Genomic DNA, 13,022 nt, shown 5'->3' on the forward strand with positions numbered 1-13,022 from the left:
TGGGCAAGAGGAGGGACTTGGATACCCTGTTTTTCTGTTTCATTTCCAAATCTTGCAGTGTTTTTGAGCCAGCGATGACAGTAACACCTCTATTAACCTCCTGGCTTCTCCTGTGCTGCAAAGAGCCTTCCTTCTCCTACTCTTGTACATGAATCCTCCTTTGAGAAGTTGTGCTCCCCCGTCCAGCATCTGCAGGGCAGTCAAGTGCTCCATTTGAACCCCCTCCATCTTCTTCTCCCCTTGAACGTGCCTCCCTTCTTACCCATTTCCTCCTCCAGGAAGCCTTCCTTGAATGACCCTCACCCTCTCTCCCCATCCTCCAGCACTGAAGTCCCAGTCTCTGGCTGCTTCCTGGTCTTCAGAATGTGCCCACACTTCCTGTAGCCTGGGAGCTCAGAGGGCAGGCTCTGGGTCTCTTCCTTAGGCTCTGCACGTACCAGGCATCTATTCCCAGGCGTGTCAGAAGAGGTCAGCTGGAGCCAGTGACAGACACAGTCAGGCCAAGAGCATCTTGCTCTCCAAGGCCCAGCCCAGGCACGGGAGGGGATAAAAGTCTCGTGCCGGGCCTCAGGGCAGGAACTCGCTCTTGACAATCTTTTGCAGCCCTGAGACCTTCAGTCACTGCCATGTCTCTCTCTCCCTGCCGGGCCCGGAGGGGCTTCAGCGCTCGCTCAGCCTGTTCTGCCCAATCAGTGGGCCGAGGCAGGACTGGCTTCAGCAGCAGGAGCCTCAGTTCCTTTGGGGGTTGCCGAGGAGGCTCTCGTGGAAGGACCTGGGGTTCGTGGGGAAGGCTAGGGGTGCGGCTTGGGGAGGGGAGTGGTGGGCCTGGGCTTTCCCTGTGCCCTCCGGGAGGCATCCAGCAAGTAACCATCAACCAGAGTCTTCTGATCCCACCGAAGATTGAGATCGACCCCCAGTTCCAGGTGGTTCGGACTCAGGAGACCCAACAGATCAGAGTCCTCAACAACCAGTTTGCTTCTTTCATTGACAAGGTAAGGGTCCACTCAGCTAAGCCCCTGTCTCTGGGCCTGCCTCCGAGGAACTGTTTTCGATGGACTTGGGAATGGGGCAGTCTAGCCTCCTACTCCTTTTCTGATCACTTCTACAGCAAGGAAGTCCCTCTTGTGGTCTAACTGGAGTCTCTCTGGTTATGCTGAGGCTATGTTTAATTGGTGTTTTGAAATTCCCTTTATAGAAATGTCATTATAATTCATTGAGTGTGTGGGCAAATATTTATCAAAGGCCTCAAAGGCTCCAGGCTGGCCAGAGGGTTGCTCAGGCTAGAGAGTTGTCCCGGAGGCTGTGCCCAGGCAGGCAGCCTGGCAGGAGCCTCAGGAACTCTCTGCTTGTGCGGCAGGTGCGGTTCCTGGAGCAGCAGAACAAGGTCCTGGAGACCAAGTGGCACTTGCTGCAGCAGCAGGGGTTGAGTGACAGACCCCAGGGCCTGGAGTCTTTCTTCGAGGCCTATCTGGTCCGGCTCAGGACACAGCTGGAGGAGCTGCAGAAGAAACGAGGGTCTCTGGACGCCGAGCTGAAGTCCTGCCAGGGCCAGGAGGAGGAGTATAAAGCTAAGTATGTGAACCACAGCATCCCCATGGGGCCTGGTGGCAGCTGGGAGGGCTTGAATCAGGCTGTCTGCTGGAAGCTGTCCTTCCTCTGAGCTCCCGGAATCACAGGATAGGCCTCTCCTCTGGGCCCTCTGCATCCCTACTCTCTCTGATTCTCAGGGGGCCCCATCTGCTGCAGGTAAGAGGCCCCCCAGCCCCTGATATCCAGGACTGGAGAGCCTCGATTCTAGCAGGCCCTGACTATGAGGGCCACGTTTCTGGTCAAGGTGGGGAGGGGCTTATTTAAAGAATGTTCCTGTGGGTTTTTTTCTTGAGAAATTCCTGTTGAGCAGGCTGTGGGCTAAAGTGACTCAGATATCCTCTGGTCTCAGAGGGAGAAGGGAATGCACTTAGTGGGACCACCCCTGGGCCTGTGCATGATTCACGGCTGGCTGCAGTTCTGGGTTCCCCACGAGGTCACCTGGTGGCACAGGGAGAGCCCTGAAGCCACAGAAGGCTCAGGTTTGGTGACTGTGAGCAAGGAAAGCTGTGTGGCCTTGAGCAAAGAATCTCACCTTTCCCAGCTTCAGTTTCCATATCTGTAGACGGGGATAATGCCTTTCTTGTGTTCCAGAGCCACTGGGAGGTTGGCTCCAGGGCCCAGGGGGAGGGTCCTAGAAAGATTGGGGCCAGGAGACCTGGATTTTAGATCTGCATGGGCCACCTAATTATCTATAACCTGGGCACATCTTATAATCTCTCTGATAAAATCCAAAATGCCTGCTTCAGATGATGATTGTGAGTGGTAAGTGAGAAGTGTTTGAAAGTGCCTTCCAGACATGAAGCTAAGTGACCCGATGTCATAGTGAACCTGGGCCGAGAGAGTGAAGAGGGACATAGGACGTCACAAACCTTCCTGACGGAAGAATAGAGGTGCAGCCTGGTGGAGGGTCCTGCTTTGGAGCATCTAAAGCAGAGTGACCTTCTCTTGGACACTGTGCTAGGAGAGAGTCCTGGGCTCTGATGCCAGCACCCTGGGCAGCGTCTTTCTGTGCTTACTTGGCAGATATGAGCATGAGGCCAACAGGCGTGCCACGCTGGAGAATGACTTTGTGGTCCTCAAAAAGGTGAGTGGGTTCAACTGCTCTACCTGAATCCTTTTTTAAAAAAAATTTATTTACTAAGCTGCACTGGGTCTTAATTGCGGCATGGGGGATATTTAGCTGTGGCAGGCAAACTCTTAGTTGTGGCATGTGGAATCTAGTTCCCTCATCAGGGATTGAACCCCAGCCCCCTGCTTTGGGAGCATGGAGTCTTAGCCACTGAACCACCAGGGAAGTCCCTCTACTTGAATCCTGAGCCATTCATTGTGCACAGAATCTGGGCTGCGAGAGCCGTGTGTGTGTGTGTGTGTGTGTGTGTGTGAGGGGGATTCTCACGCACGACATGCTGACACATGTCTACATGGGGAAGTGGAACATACACACAGATACAGGGACCCTTGGAAAGATCTGATTGAGGGACTATGGGATTAGCTCTGGGAGTCACTGTGGGAGAGGGTGGGGACAGAGTGGAAGAAGCCGAACTGGTTGGGATGAATTAGGGAAGGCTTCCTGAAGGCGGTGTGGGTCAGTGTCAGACAAAAGACAGAGCAGGGCAAGGCGGGGCTGAAAGAGGAAGGAATGGAAGCCAGAGAGGGCCATGGGGGTGTGTGTGCTGGGCAGTGTGTGAACACAACTCCTGGGTCAGAGTGGGACCCCCAAAGAGGGAGTGGGGGTACATTGTTTTTGTCTTTCTGTCCCTAGGATGCAGACGGGGTTCTCCTGAGCAAAATGGAGATGGAAAGCAAGGTGGAGGATCTGAAAGAGTACATCTGCTTCCTGAAGCATCTCTATGAAGAAGTGAGGATTCTCCAGGGGCAGAAGTGATGGTCTGCCTAGGGCAGGCGGGATGAGGGAGGGGACAGCACAGGCAGGCTCCCTGTGGCCACAGCATAGTGGGAGTGGCCGGGAGGTGAAGCCTGCTTAGGGTGCCTTAAACACTAGTCATTCAGTCCTGTGACAATTACTGAGAATGTACCAGGTGAATTGCTAGGTATTGAGAATATACCCGTGAATGAAAAGACAAAAATCACGAGGCTGGGAGATAATAAACACAATAAGCAGTAGGCCTGGTAAATAAGTAAATTACAAAGCATGTTAGAAAGTGATAAATGCTATGGAAAAAGGAAAACCAGAGCAGGGAGAGGAGGATTGGGAACGTGGAGGGGTAGGGCAGGTGGCAGTTCCAAATAGAGCGGTCAGATGGCCTTATTTAGAAGATGAAATTGGAGTAAAGATCTGACAGAGGTGAGGAAGTTAGCCACATGGTGAGGGTGGTGCGAGGGATTCCAGGCAGAGGGAGCCAGGAGCCTACTGGTCTTTAAGGAAATGCAAGGAGGAAGAGGGAGGGGATGTGATAGGAGGTCAGGGAGTGATGTGGGCCAGGTGATGTGGGGCCCTGAGGACATGTTCCTTTGACGTCCAGGAGTCCTCGGACTGCCCTCACTTCCAGATAAGGGGACAGGGCATGCTCAGTGGCAGCCGGCATGGATGAGGGCTGCCTCTGAAGGAGGGGGCAGGAAGTCAGGCACTCTGCCCACTTTCCCCGGGGCTCCAAGGGGAAGGGGAGCCGGGAAGCCATGGGACACTGAGTCAGTCCTGCCCGCAGGAGCTGGGCCAGCTGCAGACCCAGGCCAGTGACATGTCCGTGGTGCTGTCCATGGACAACAACCGCTGCCTGGACTTCAGAGACCTCATCGCCGAGGTCCGAGCCCGGTACGAGGAGATCGCCCGGACCAGCAAAGCCGAAGCCGAGATGCTGTACCAGACCAAGGTGCCGGGACTGGGGGGCTAGCACCGAGCTGGGAAAGACTGGGTCTCCCTGCCTGCCCCCGTGGGGCAGTTGTCCACCTCAGTCTGGCTGAGGCAGTTCTGATAACCTGTCTGGAGCACCAGGGCTGGGTGGCTACCATGTTCCCCCTCTCCGGGAGGGAGGCAATGCAGGGAAACCATGGGAGATGAGCCTGGAGTTCCACAACCTCATCCCACCATGTCCTGGTCTCAGCGTTTCACCTGCATTCCGGATGAGGATGTGAGGAGGCAGAGAGCCGTGGCCATGGTCAAAGGTGAGGGTCAAAGGTCAAAGGTGGGGTGCTGTCCACTGACGGTGCCACCTCTGTTCCCCTCCAGTACCGGGAACTTCAGGCATGTGCCCAGCTTCATGGGAACAGCATGAAGGAGACCAAAGTCCAGATCACTCAGCTGCAACAGACAATTAAGAAGCTGCAGAGTCAGATTGAGACCGTCAAGAGTCAGGTAAGGGTCCTGAGCCCCCAAGCCCTCTGTCTTACCACCTTTGTGCAGGCATCACTGTGGGGTTGGTGTGAAACTTTGATAACTTGTTGGAGCTTTGTATAATTTGGGGTTGAGAGCACTTTGAGCCCCATGTCAGAGGTGTTCGGCTCTCCTCCAGGGGATTCTAGATGCACGGGCTCCGCACTGCCAACCCCGGCATAGCCTTCTCACTGCATTCCATGCCCACATGCGCTTGGTGCTTTTGGCTCCTAGGGGAGAGGGTTAATTCATCTCTTTTCTAATCGTTTCTTTTGGCACTTACTCCTCAAGTCCAGCAAGGACTCTAAGGCCGTGCACTGAATTTCCTGGTCCCCCTGTTGGGGAGGGAGAGAACCAGGATCTCAGGGAGCGGGGGACATGGGCAGGATGGTGAGGTGCTGAGGCCCCCTTAGGGTTGGGTGATGCTGCGGATGGGAGGAGTGGGGAGAGGTAGGAGGAAGGATGTCAAGGGCAGGGAGGTGGTTTCCTGCCCCTCTTGGAGACCTTACTTCCAGATGTGAGGATTACAGATTCTTAAGTTTTCAAGTGTCTTTGCTCTCACTTTCCCCAAGCCCAAAGAATCGCTCTTTTGGGATCAACAGAGGGTTGAGAGCTGAGACCAGTCAGAGGGTTTCCTCAAGCACTTCAGCCTGATGGCAAAGTCATGTGTGGCCCGTGCACGTGTGAGCAGGGCACAGATCTGGGAGAAAGTTCTTGGAGTACAGATCATTCAAAGGCCATACTCAGTCTCTAGACGTCCTGACCTGCTCTCCTTTGAAGTGCAAGGCAGGACCTGAGGTGAAGGTGACCAGGTCCTATTACTCAATTTGCTGCCCCTTTGTTTTGCCCATCATTTTGGACTTTTTGCTTTAGAAGCTTGGGGATTCTCTGGGGTGTCTGATAAGATACAGATTCCTGGGCCTCCCACTGGCAACAGGGAATCAGAGTCTCTAAGCGTGGAGCCCAGAAACCTGCTTTCTCAACAAAGCTCACCCAGGTAATGACGAAGCGCATGGAGTCTGAGCCCAGTGGCGAGCGCTTAGGAGAGTCACTATGTGCCCAAGTCTGGGAACCACAGTCCTCCCGTACAGAAAGGTGTTTTTCCTGGGAGAATCCCTCTTGGGGACCCACGCCCTATTACTCCTCCCTTTCATGCACAAGCCTGATGAACAGAGACTAAAGTAAGAGCAGTGGACTGGACCTCAGATGTCCTGGGTTAGGTTCCAGCTCCACCTCTCACCTCCTTTTCAGGGCTCAGTTTCTTCATCAGGAGAATGGAGACATTGTCCCCATCCATGGGGTGCTTTGTGGAAAATGAATAATGAGAGTCTTTAGGGAATGCCTTCCTTCCTGACCCAAATGTGAGGGTAAATCAGCTAGATGGCTGATTAGACAGGGATGCAGTCTTTCCTCTAGGAGTTTTCTATCGGATTGGAGAGGTGAACACAGAGAAAGTGTTTTTCAAATTGAGGCCCATAGTTTGATAGACTCTGACAACATCGGGACAAAGTATTTGAAATGGGGCTGTTCTAAAAAACACATGTATAATGACCCATCCAGGACAGGAGGAGCTGTAAGTACTCTGGGAGAGAGAAACTATTTAAGGGATGGTGCTGAGGATTAAGGCTAGGGGAAGAAATACAGCAAATCACTGGGGAAAGTGGCAAAGGAGATGGATACATTTCCTGTGGCTGCTGTGACAAAGTATTACAAACTTGATAGTTTGAAAGAACAGAAAACTGTTCTGTCTGGTCCAGAGGCTGAAGTCTGAACTCGGGTGTCGGCAGCTGTGCCCTCTGAAGGAGCTGGGGGAATCTTTCTTGGTATCTGGTGGCTCCAGGAATTCCTTGTCTGGTGGCTGCCTCACTCTCATCTCTGCCTCCATCTATTTCAGTGTTTGTATCCCCTCATCTTTTTCTTGGACATTGGTCACTGGATTTAGGGCTCACCCTGAATACAGTACGATAGCATCTTGAGATCCTTAACTCATTACATCTGCAAAGACCGTATCTTTCCAAATAAGGTCATGTTCTGAAGTTCTTGGTGGACATGACATTTTTGAGGACACTACTTAACCCACTCTAGGACTTAAAGAAGCAGAAGAAGGAACCCTTCCTTTTAGAACGAGAAGAGCTGGGAGTGGCCAAGAATAATTTTGGGCTCATGAAATTATGGTCCATCTCAGCTTTTAAGTTATAGTAGGTACTCTGGGGGCCTGTGCCATGCTGATAGTCACTTTCTCCCTTATCTCCACGCTTTGCTAGAATGCCAGCCTGCAGGTCGCCATTGCTGATGCTGAGCAGCGTGGGGAACTGGCCCTCAAGGATGCTCAGACCAAGCTGGCCGAGCTGGAGGCTGCCCTGAGAACCGCCAAGCAGGACATCGCGCGGCTGCTGCATGACTACCAGGAGCTGATGAGTGTAAAGCTGTCCCTGGATATAGAGATTGCCACCTACCGCCGGCTGCTGGAGGGTGAAGAGTGCAGGTGAGGGGCTGGTGAGGGTCCCGGGGATGTGTGATAGGTGGGGGTGGGGGATGCCAGACCAACACAGGATACTGAGAGATTTCTCCACACTCTGAACTGCTGAGGGCCACCCGTTCTGCTGGGAGGGATTTAAAATTGGGGGATTTTATCTGCTCAGAGGGTGCTGCTCCAAGAGGCTGAAAAACACCCCGGGACACATTCTCTGCAGCCTTTCTTAGTGTTTCTTCCTCTTGTCTTTTCTCCCCTAGGATGTCTGGGGAATGCGCCAGCCAGGTCACTATCTGTGAGTATCAGGGGACTTTGGGAGAGGGGTTCCCATGGGGAATCGAGGACTCTGCTGTGACCCTGGCCTTTTCTCAGCAGCTGTTGGGGGAGGCAGCACCGTCGTGTCTGGAGGAGCAGATGGTGGCCTGGCGGGCACTTGTGGACTTGGAGGTGTGAAAGGCAGCTTTGGGTCTAGGTGCTCCAGCGTCGTGAAGGGAGGCTCCAGCATCGTGAAGGGAGGCTCCAGCGTTGTGATCGGTGGCTCCAGCATCATCCTGGGCTCTGAGCAGGGCCCCGCTGTGGGCTCTGGCTCTGTGTCCGGCTCTTCCTCCAGCTCCACCAGCCACACTATTCTGAAGAAGACGGTTGAGTCAAGTCTGAAAACGTCTGTCACATACTGAGAGGCCCAGAGGCCACCTACTCACCCCCGCTTTCCTGAGCCCTCTCAGGCCTTCTCATCCTCATCATTCCTGCTTCTGTGCTGCCGACTCTACGTCCACTGCACACAGCCTGAGCCAGCCACAGGGGACTCTGCAGAAGTCAGCGGGTCCTGCCTGCTTGCTGTTCTGAATGCTCGTCCGGGCTAGCCTTGCTCTGCGTACTAATTTGCATCTTACTTGTCTGCTGCCAGCAGTGCCCAGCCTCAGCCCACCAGCCAGCCTCGTCCTCTCCTCTCTCTGCAGCCTTCGACCGAGCTGGGAAAACTCCTGACTGGGCTTGGCCAGATTGCCTCTCCATCCCAAGGGAGAGGCTCGAGGCCCACTGACCAGAACCTGAGGGCTGGAACCACGGGCCACACCTTTGCCCTCTTCACCTGCCTCTGGGCCACCATTTCTGTATTTCTGTCCATTTATTTTCTGTGAAATAAAGCAGCACCCAGTTATCCCTGCAATGGGCCTTCCTTTCTTGCTCCCTCCTGCTTCCCCACTCCTTCTCTCCCATAAATTTTTTTGAGTGTCAGGACTAGGGTTGCTCTGGTGAGTAAGATCAGCCCTGTCATGCTCTCCTAATGTGTCTCTCTTACCACTTCTGTCTCCAGTATAACCCCTCCCATTCATGAGAGCCAGACCTTCCTTCTTGGAGCCCTTGGTTTCCAGGGACAGAGCGAGGTTTGGTCCATAAGTCATGTTTGACTCTTGCAACCCCATGGACTGTAGCCTGCCAGGCTCCTCTGTCCATGGGATTTTCCAGGCAAGAATACTGGGGTGGGTTGCCATTTCCTTGTAACTGGCCTTTTACAGCTAATTCACATACCTGGGGTTGGGAGATCAGGATTTGTGCTGAGGTTCTTTTGTGTCCTCTTGCTTCTTCCAGCTTCCTCCCAGTGATGTGCTGGTTCTAGCTCTACCCAGAGTGATAAGCTTGGGTCTTATTATCTCACTTCCATCTCTTACCTCAGAACTTTAACCTGCCACTTCTCCTGGGCAGGTTAATTCAGCACCGATGCTAAGCCACAGCCTTATACATGTGTTCCAAGGGCATTTAGAGGACAGGCTGCAAGGCAGAGACAAAAGTTCCTTTTGGCAATGTGCAGCTTCTCTGCCACTTCTTCCAGCAATTCTGCTCTGCCCCAGGCTTGCATAGCTCACCTCCCACACGCCCACCCCGCAAAACAAAAACTATGCAGGTACTCAGCTCACTCTCCTCAGAAGGCGATTTATGGAGTATCTACATTGTTTGAGTAAGTCCTGTGGGCATCTCACACTTAAGGGATTCCTTCCAAACCTCCACTATGCTCCCTGTATGCCCTGCATCTCCTCCATCCCCACTGATGTTTTAGTAGCTCTCATAGCTTGCTCCCTAGTTAATTGCCTACAGTAGGCTCTATTCCCAACCAAGGACAGCTCCATTCACCCCCGTTCTTCCTTCTTCCCAAGATTGTGCCCATTTTTCTCTCCCTTGGAAACCTTCCCTAATTCTCCATGTCAGAATGCACCAGACACTTCCTGGCACAGCCTGTTGTGATTCTTGACTCTGTTTCTATATGGTTCTGGTCTGGAACCCAGTTTCCATATTAGTCTGAGACCTCTGGGACCTCTGGGTGATCTGCACCCTGGGTGGGGATCAGCAGCTCAGCTTGTGTCTGGGGTTTGTTGGGGACTTGGGACTGAAACTATGCCCATTTCTCCTTCTTCTTGGTGTTCATCCTGTCTCTGGGCCTGTCTGAACATGACATTGGAAACTTCTCCCTCCCTCTTTTTCAGGGAGCTCTGCAGGAAACCGGGAGTGTGGGCATCAGAACCAGGTTCTAGGAGGGTGGGAGAGTCACCTTTTCATCCCCCATCTACCCATAGGCTCCTACACGTCTTCTTTCCTTTTCCTCCTCTCTACCCAGCCAGCTCCCAATTCCATGGCCTGAGCTGCAGGTTCAGTTCAGTTCAGTTCAGTCACTCAGTCATGTCCAGCTCTTTGCGACCCCATGGACTACAGCACACCAGGCCTCCCTGTCTATTACCAACTCTACTCAGTCATGTCCAGCTCTTTGCGACCCCATGGACTATAGCACACCAGGCCTCCCTGTCTATTACCAACTCTCAGAGTTTACCCAAACTCATGTCCATTGAGTCGGTGATGCCATCCAACCATCTCATCCTCTGTTGCCCCTTCTCCTCCTGCCTTCAGTCTTTCCCAGCATCAGGGTCTAGGTCATACCATTGTTCTCTGCTTTAAGGGGAGGTGAGCCCTTTTCTCAGACCCATAGGTTCTCTCCATCAAAAGTATCTAAGAAGGAGCTTTCCAGCCTTTGCCTTCTGTGAGAGAGACATTAGTGGGTGAGCACATAGTCCTAGAGCTAGACTTCTTGGGCTTGAATCCCGGCTCTGCCCTTTGCTGCTGATGTGACCAGTTCCTTGACCTCTCCTCTCCATGCTTTAGTTACCTCACCTGTGAAAAGACATTCGTGACACTAATACTCAGCTCAAAGGGCTACGGGGGGATGGGAACAGTTAGGGTCCTAGAGGGAAATCAATGTACTCAAGATGGTTCAGCTAAATGAACTTTAATGAAAGGAATCCTCACAGAGGTGTGGGTGTGGCTAAGGACACAAACATGGGATGGAAAGTCCAGAGGTGGTTAATGGTGGGAAACCATTGCCACTCCCATCACTCCCCACTTGCCCTTCTGGCAGGAGTGGCCAAACTCTGATTTGTCCAGGGCACAGAGGTTTTCTGGGGTGTGGGATTTTCAGTGCTAAAGGAGGATGTTCAAGCATGTTAGTTGCTCAGTCATGTTTGGTTCTTTGTGACACCATGGGCTATAGCCCTCCAGGCTTCTCTGTCCATGGAGATTCTCCAAGCAAGAATACTGGAGTGGGTTGCCATTCCCTTCTGCAGGGAAACTTCCCAACCCAGGGGTTGAACTGGGGTCTCCTGCATTGCAGGCAAATTCTTTACCATCTGAGCCACCAGGGAAGGGGCTAAAGTGGGATAGTCCCAGGAAAATCAGGAGGGGATGGTGGCTCTGTATAGAGCTGAAGAGATGAGAGAAAGAGTGGATGACTGATTGGGTGATAGAGATGTAGCAATAGGTGGAAGCTGTAAGCATGGAGGAAGGCAGCCACCCCTAGAGCAGGAAGGAAGTACCTCCCATGTCTCCCAGATCTCCTGCTAATGTCCCCCCTCCTTGGCTAACCCCCACCTCTGGAAGCCAGAGAGCCAGGGAGTGGCCTGCAGGGATCAGGGAGGTCGGGGAATCAATCAGAGCAGAAAGGATGCACATGGAGAATCCCCAGTGTGGGGACTGGATGTTTTTGTTTCGAAGGTGTTTTTGTATCGAAGGTATCTGCCCTGTAGTGAGTGCTTAGTAAATGCTGACTGTAATAATTGTTCCTATTAGATGAGAAAACCCTGCCCTGGATGGGGCTCCTCAAGGGCAGTGACTGTTTTCTTCACCTCTGCATCTTTCCTATCGTTCAGCTCATGTTGGGTGCCAGGTTGATGCCATCGGCTGTCTTGCCTCATCCCTTTTATATCAGCAGCAGCATTCTGTCCCCTCTGCTCCTGTGTCCTGTGCAGGGATGGACCCTGGACAGGAGAGGGTCTCTAAAGATGGAGGCCCTTGGTTCAAGCAGCAGAGGTGGGGAGGGAGCCACGCCTCCTCGGCTATGGATGAAAGGTCTGAATTTGGGTGTCCTGTATAAAGATGAGCGGAGAGCCAGACTGGAGAAGGCGGAGTGGCTCCCACGCTGTCTGGGCTGGGGCTGGTGAGACTGTCTCTGATAGTAACTGTGGGCTTCCTCCGTGGCTGTCACCAGCCCCCGGCACATGCCTTGGCACTGAGTGCCAGGTAAACACAGGAGGGTGTCAGTCCCTGGGGAGGGGTGGAGGGTGTGTTTGTGGCCAAGTCTGCTCCCACCACCCTGCTGTGCCTGACTCAGATGGCTGACATCACTCCTTTCCCCACTTGCCACTGCCTCCCCCTCCCATGCTCCCTGGGGAAGAGATAAGGGATCTGAAGAAGGGGTTACAGCCTCAGGGACAGCACACAAAGCTCAGCAGGGAGTGATGGTTCAGTCTTGGGATGGAGGGCCAGCACTTTTGAGAAGACTTTCCTGGCGGGCCCTGGTCATAAGCAGAGGCAGGGGGGCCCAGAGAAGTTGAATGTTGTCTAAGGACACATTGGAGGTGAACCTCAGTGGGGGTTCACCTCCCAGCTCAGCTCCCCCAAATGCCTGGTGTCCTGACTCCAAGCAGGGAGGAAAAACCCCTTCCTGGCCACTGAGGGGCTAGTTCTGGGAGTATCTTCACCCTCATCTGGTGTGGGAAAGTGAAAGTGTGAGTTGCCCTGTCGTGTCTGACTCTTTGCAACCCCATGGAACCTGCCAGGCTCCTCTGTCCATGGAATTCACCAGACAAGAATACTGGAGTGGGTAGCCATTCCCTTCTCCAGGGAATCTTACTGACCCAGGGTTGAACACGGGTCTTCTGCATTGCAGGCAGATTCTTTACCATCTGAGCCACCAGAGAAGCCCTGGGAGGCTGGATTCAACTCCTTCAGGCAACTGGGAGCCACTACAGTCTCCCAGCTGCCTAGAAACCATCCCACAGCCTCCTCTGGGCCCAGAGCACCTGCTCTCTGCCTGTTTCCTGGGACAGTAGGGGTAGTCCCTTGTCCTCTCCCACCCCAACCCTGGCCCTGGCAGCTGTGTGGGGACCCCAGCAAGAGCTGTCCCTGCTCCTTTCTTCGGGCAAGTCTCCTTCTGGGACCACTTCCTTGCTGAGGGTTGAGGTGGGCAATCAGTGGCACATCCTCACCACTCCCCTGTCCTAACACCTGGCTAACATTACGCCTCCAGGTCCTTCCTCAGGGATGTGTTTGGTCCCAGCAGCCCGAGGTGGTAGGCACGGACGAGAC

General features: G+C 53.4%; 1 protein-coding gene across 2 annotated transcripts; it reads left to right on the forward strand.

Annotated features, from left to right (window-relative positions):
* Window positions 1-498: 498 nt before the first annotated feature.
* Window positions 499-8,562, forward strand: KRT78 (keratin 78). Of its 2 annotated transcripts, none has more exons than XM_070789044.1 (9): window positions 499-992; window positions 1,358-1,572; window positions 2,614-2,674; window positions 3,353-3,448; window positions 4,257-4,421; window positions 4,778-4,903; window positions 7,186-7,406; window positions 7,655-7,689; window positions 7,767-8,562. In XM_070789044.1, the coding sequence occupies exons 1-9, from the start codon at window positions 627-629 to the stop codon at window positions 8,069-8,071; spliced, it is 1,590 nt and encodes a 529-aa protein (XP_070645145.1). In that variant the 5' UTR covers window positions 499-626; the 3' UTR covers window positions 8,072-8,562. The 2 variants fall into 2 exon arrangements, with proteins under 2 accessions (XP_070645145.1, XP_019815576.1); XM_019960017.2 differs by having other exon boundaries at window positions 514-992; window positions 7,770-8,562.
* The last annotated feature ends 4,460 nt before the right edge of the window (window positions 8,563-13,022 follow it).

Source organism: Bos indicus, chromosome 5 (genome assembly GCF_029378745.1).
Source record: "Bos indicus isolate NIAB-ARS_2022 breed Sahiwal x Tharparkar chromosome 5, NIAB-ARS_B.indTharparkar_mat_pri_1.0, whole genome shotgun sequence".
Taxonomy (NCBI): Eukaryota; Metazoa; Chordata; class Mammalia; order Artiodactyla; family Bovidae; genus Bos; species Bos indicus.

What these genes read in the sequence shown, in the direction of transcription:
- KRT78 (XM_070789044.1), top strand. Translation starts at nt 627, where the DNA reads ATGTCTCTCTCTCCCTGCCGGGCCCGGAGGGGCTTCAGCGCTCGCTCA. An exon ending in TGAAGCATCTCTATGAAGAA is followed by an intron (nt 3,449 to 4,256) that starts GTGAGGATTCTC and finishes TCCTGCCCGCAG; the next exon opens with GAGCTGGGCCAGCTGCAGAC. An exon ending in CGCCAGCCAGGTCACTATCT is followed by an intron (nt 7,690 to 7,766) that starts GTGAGTATCAGG and finishes GCCTTTTCTCAG; the next exon opens with CAGCTGTTGGGGGAGGCAGC.